Source organism: Triticum dicoccoides, chromosome 5B, assembly GCF_002162155.2.
Source record: "Triticum dicoccoides isolate Atlit2015 ecotype Zavitan chromosome 5B, WEW_v2.0, whole genome shotgun sequence".
Classification (NCBI taxonomy): domain Eukaryota; kingdom Viridiplantae; phylum Streptophyta; class Magnoliopsida; order Poales; family Poaceae; genus Triticum; species Triticum dicoccoides.
The window spans coordinates 618,675,479-618,680,998 of NC_041389.1; the positions used below are offsets into that span (position 1 = coordinate 618,675,479).

The window sequence follows — 5,520 nt, forward strand, 5'->3', positions numbered from 1 at the left end:
GTCCACTGAGGATAGATACCATCAGCTAGGTAGTATCCTTTGTTGTAGTTGTGGCCATTAATGTTAACATTGACCTTCGGGCAGTTGCCTTCGGCAAGCCTTGTAAGAACCAGAGAAGCACGTTGATATCATTGTGAGATCTGGCCATGCCGAAGAAAGAGTGCCAAATCCAGAGATCTTGTGAAGCCACGACCTCAAGTATGACGGTGCAAGCTTTGACATGGCCCCTATACTGCCCCTGGCAAGCAGAAGGGCGGTTCTTCCACTCTCGGTGCATATAATCTGTGCTACCAAGCATCCCCGGAAAGCCCTTGCTGGCATTCATCGCCAACAAGTTGGGTGTATCTGCAGCATTTAGCCCTCTCAAGTACTCAGGGCCAAACATTGCTATCACGGCCTTGCAAAACCTATACTAGACCCTAGGCACGTGGACTCGCTCATACGGACATACTCATCAATGAGAGCACCAAGAATTCCGTATGCAAGCATCCGAATAGTTGCAGTGCATTTCTGATAAGAGGAGAAGCCAATCTTTCGAAGGGCATCCTCCTTGCACTCGAAATACTTACCGTATGCCACCACCCCCTCCCAGATACGATTGAAAACATGCCTAGCCATACGAAAATGACTCCGGAATAGGTGAGGTTTGAAGAGCGGCTTGGGTGTCTCGAAGTAGTCCTTCCAGAGTAGGAAATGGCCGCTCTCTCGGTTGCGATTCAATGCCACAGTGTGCCCCGGGATCGAGGCCCGGAACATCGGCCGCTGCCTACTATGGTGGTCATGGATGACCAACACAGCGGCCAGAAGCTTCTCATTGTCGGATGAAGAATCATCCGAGTCGCAAATGAAATTGTGGAAAAAGAACTTGTCGGTGGAGTCCATTTGTACCTTGCGGGCAAATCGTCGAACAACTTGCGGGCGTCGTCGAAGAAGCTGGCCGGTGAAGAGCCACACTCCTTCCCTGGACCAGGTAGCTGGCCTTGGCGGCATCAGATGAGCGAGGTCGCCGGGCTTTTGTCCGCTTCAGGCAAGGCGGGTGTCAAGGTGGTGCTGGCGGCGATGTTGGGGAAGCTGCGACGGTGCGGTGGCGGCGGTGACGTTGGAAGGTGGCGTGTTGCGGGGGAGGTATGTGGGCGCGGACGGTTGGCCAGGGCACCAAAACTGGGCGGCGCCGGCGACGGGGTGAGACGGTCGGGTGTGCTGACTGTAAATGCGTGGAAGAGAATGGCCTATGTGCCACCGACTGACGTGCCAGGAGGAGAGTAGGCGGATGTCGCGTGCCCGCGCCGACGGAAACTAGGCCCAAATTTAGGTCTGAAATGGGTTGTCCGGCGTACAAAAAGCAGACGCGTCTGTTTGGGTCGGTGCTTTGGGCCGACATTTTTGTCCGTTGCTACCCGAACAAAGATTAAATGGGTTGGAGTTTCTCTTAGGGCATAAGCAATGGTCCCAGCCCATCCACCTAGGCAACCCAAATTATTTTGTTTTTTTCATCCAGCTAGAAAATATAAGCCGATGCCTCATGGTCGTCATCTCCTTGCTTTTTTTTTCTCTCCCTTTCCCATTGTGGTCATTTGCATTCTCCTTTTCCTCTACCTTTCCCTCTCTCTCCTTTCTTTTTCTTCTTTTGCTCATGAAGCACCCGGCTCCCCTGCAAGCTACCGTCCGAGGCTAGGACTGACACCCGAGCCTAGTTGGCATGCGGGGCACCCGGTTGAAGCCACCCGTTGGCCATGCTCTTATACTCCCTCCGTTCCAAAATAGATGACTCTAACTTTCTATTTTGGAATGGAGGTATTCATGGTCCTCTGTGTTTGCGTTTCAGTGTGCTTGTAAAGATCAACTTATTTGTACTGATTCGTGATATGAATCGAAAAATTCTAAAAAAATAAATATCCAGCCGACCGGGACTGTCCCGCGAGAGCGCTTCTCACCGCCGATAGGACAGGGACACTACCGTCATTTTGACCAGATGGGCAGGAAAATGGCGCGAAAGGCGTCACGCTCGCTTGAGGCCACGCCAAGTTCCCGCCAAATCCACCCGGGCGGTCCCCACCGCCTCCTCACCGGGCCGCACGAATAACGGCCGAGATGCCGCCTCGTGGCGCACCGAAGCACTCGTAAGCAGCAAATATCCGGTTTGAAAAGTCTACCAAACCAAGAAACGTGTCCATGCCCAGGTGTCTTTCTAGTTTCTACCACCATTTCCCCCCAATTTCTTGGCGAGCGACGGCGACACGGCGGCCGGCTATGTTTATTTGATCTGCGCAACTTTGCCGAATTGACCTCTCACAATCGGCGGCCCTACACGCTTGGAAAATGCAAAGGAAAACATTCGCTTGCTACTACTGGGATCCTGTCAAGGTCACACTCCCACCTGGGCGTGAATTTGGAGCCAGTAAAGACGCAAAATCTTCACCACTTGGACGCCAGCTCGCGTAAACAACTCACAACGACGACGACCAAGGCGGAAAGGCTGTGTAATAAAACAAACACACGAGCTGACGACCACTTCACCACCACGACAACAATTACAGTTTACTCGTCATTACAGTAACGGGCATGCGGCCACTGTCGGCACTGCGACGCGACCGCACTGCTCCGTTTCCACGCCGGAGACGTGCGAGTTTAGGCGGATCACGCACAACGCCGGGGCGCCGGGGCCCCCCGCCTGAGCTCACCTCCACCACCACAAGCAACACACCATTCACTCCTCTGCTCTGCTGCTACCGGAGTGTACGCAGTACTAGTAGATCTATAATTAATAAACGAAGTAATAATAATAGTAACAGTACTGAAACGCATCTCCCGCCACCGGCTCACGCATCTCCCGCCACTTCCCGCCCCGAGGGCGCGAAACGCCGCGACATGGGTAGGGGCAGGGGCGTCATATCACGCTGACGGCGCTCGCCGCCGGCGGCATCACGAAGTCCTCGCTCTCCCACCACGGCAGCTGCCAGTCGAACTCCGTCGCCTTCGGCTCGCTCTCCCACCACGGCTGCTGCCAGTCGAACTCCACCGCCTTGGATGGCGGAGCGGTCGAGGCCAGGTCGCAGAGCTCGCCGTACAGGTGGTCCACTGGGCGGGGCGCCTCGCCGGGCGCGCTACGGAGGACGGGGGTCAGGGACGAGGCGAACGGGTTGAACGAGTCGGCGTCGTCGTCCTCGGGCTCGGGCTCCGGGGGCGGCGACGGCGCGGATGGGGGAACGGTCGCGGTGGCCTCTGCTGCCGCTTCCCCGGTAGGACGGAGCTTCGCCGGCGGCGGGGAGCGGGGCTTGTTGGACGCGACGTAGTCGGAGTCGGAGCTGGAGCTGGACGAGAAGTTGGTGACGGCGTGGGATCCCTTGAGGCGCACGGCCGCGTCGTCGTACACGGCGGCAGCCTCCTCGGCGGTGTCGAAGGTGCCGAGCCACAGCCGCTTCTGCAGGCTCGGGTCACGGATCTCCGCGGAGTACTTGCCCCACGGCCGCTGCCGCACGCCACGGAACCGCCGGCGGTAGCCGCCGTCGCCGGCCTTCGCCGCCCGCCGCCGCAGCAGCAGAGCCCGTCTCCGTGGGATGGACGACGCCGGAGATGGCTGAGAGGAGGCCTTCACGCTGATGTCGATGACCTTCCGCACGCGCCGCTTGCCGCGCCTGACCTCTTCGTCCCCCGAGGACTCGGACTCGGTGGCGTCGGCGTCCACGAAGAAGACGCACACGCGCTTGGGCAGGGGAGCGAGAGATCCAGCGCGGCGGGTCCGGCCGGCGGCGAGGGAGTCGGCAGGAGACATCCCCATCTCCACCAGCGCTACTGAGATTCCACCACAAATCTCATCCAAGAAAGCCTCTTCCAATTTGGGGAAAACACAGGACGGAAAAGCTTCTCCAAACTTTCCCCTTGCAAATACTTGCCAGAACCAGCGAAGAAGGGCCGAGAAAAGGCTTGGGTGGGGGGCTTGCAGCCTTTGCTGGGGTGCAGCGCTGAGATCTGCCGCTCCAAGTGAGCGAGCTCACACTCCAAGAAACGGGTCAAACAAGCAAAGGCGCCGCGCCAGGAATCCCCAGCGGGATACCTCGCAACCAGAGACGAAGCTCCGGATTTGGGCAGGGGGGGCCGCCTCTCGGCTGCTCCGGACGGATCGGGGCGAGGAGGAGAGTAATCCTGGGATGATTTTGGGGGTTTAGACAGGGTTCTAACGGGAGCGGGTCGGCGGGATAGAAGCAGAGGGGAGGGGGTTGAGGCAGAGCTTGGAGAAAGGTACTAGTACTACTAGCGGAAGGAGATGGTATAGATTCACTCGCCGCACAGGTGGATGCCACTACGGAGTACTCCTCTCGTCCTCTCGATCTTATCACCCCCTTGTGATTTTACACTGCTGCCCTCCCCGCGTGACCCGCTCTGCTTTTGACAGTGAAACGAGCGCATGCAGTGGTGCAGAGGACTGGGCCGTTGCCTTTGCGTGATTTTACGACTTTGCCCCTCCGCCTCGGCTCATGCTGCCCGGAATGTGAGGTGCGTGATTCGAATTCGAAGTGGATTTGAATTTTGAGCCTGGGATGCCCGCAATGTATCATCAGTTTAGGTCTTTAATGTTACCAGCAATACTCTTACAAATCGTGTGCTTTGGCATAGTTTCGGATGACTTGTTCACAAGAAAGTGGATTGGAACTTAACACTTTGTGTTAGGTGTGTGACTCGATTGGCATGATATGTGCTGGGACAATTCACAGTTCAAGACTGCACTCACTTCCTGGATGTTATTTGTCTAAGCTCGTATTTTTTGCAGAAGAAAAATGTCTAAGCTTATAGCTCCATGTAACTAGCATGAAAAGTCAAAACAGCTTCACACGCTCCGCAGCATGCTGCGGCATCTCGGGAGGGATTTCGCGACGCCTGAGGCCTCATTCGGCGCTCGTGTATTTGCATGTTTCAACGAATATTTTACCGGCCTGGTATAGAAATCCCAAAAATTCCCCACAGGCCCATTCGGTACCCCGGTATTGGACCGGCACATCGTGAAAGTTACACCCCAAAACCTCCAATACTCGTCTAAGAGGAGACGCGAGCTTTCCCTCGCGAAATTTCTCCCTCGATTGTGAAGGCGCCGCCATCTCCGCCCTCCGCCCTTTGTCCCGCAATTGGCCGACCGGATGCTAAAAGATTGGATTTTTATTTTTCACCTTCTTATCAGCTGTTGTTATTTGTGCTATGTTGTTGTTGTACCAAACACAGGAAATTATGGGGGTGGGGGATTAATGCGGATTTGGTGGAGGGGAGGGGATCACCAAATCCCTTCCAATCCCCAAGTCCCTTGGGGGTGGAAAAACACCAGCGCCAAACCAGGCCTGACGGGTCATCGTACACTAATTTATGCCGAACTTGTTAAATTTTGTTCTTGTTTGCCTGTATTATAACGTACTTGCGTCAATTACATTTGCAATTTTTTGTGTTTGATCCATTTGAAACAGGGTGGGGGGGGGGGGTATTTAATGATCACGAGTGGAGGCTGACGCCTGGATGGATGGCAGCAGACATTTG

The 5,520-nt window shown here is 55.7% G+C and overlaps 1 protein-coding gene across 1 annotated transcript; it reads right to left on the bottom strand.

The window, feature by feature from the left end:
* Positions 1-2,484: 2,484 nt before the first annotated feature.
* LOC119312100 (pathogenesis-related genes transcriptional activator PTI6-like) lies at positions 2,485-4,302 on the bottom strand. Its single transcript, XM_037587835.1, has one exon. It carries the CDS (start codon positions 3,776-3,778, stop codon positions 2,888-2,890), a length of 891 nt encoding a protein of 296 aa, XP_037443732.1. The 5' UTR covers positions 3,779-4,302; the 3' UTR covers positions 2,485-2,887.
* Between the last annotated feature and the right edge of the window lie 1,218 nt (positions 4,303-5,520).

What these genes read in the sequence shown, in the direction of transcription:
- LOC119312100 (XM_037587835.1), bottom strand. Translation starts at nt 3,778, where the DNA reads ATGGGGATGTCTCCTGCCGACTCCCTCGCCGCCGGCCGGACCCGCCGC.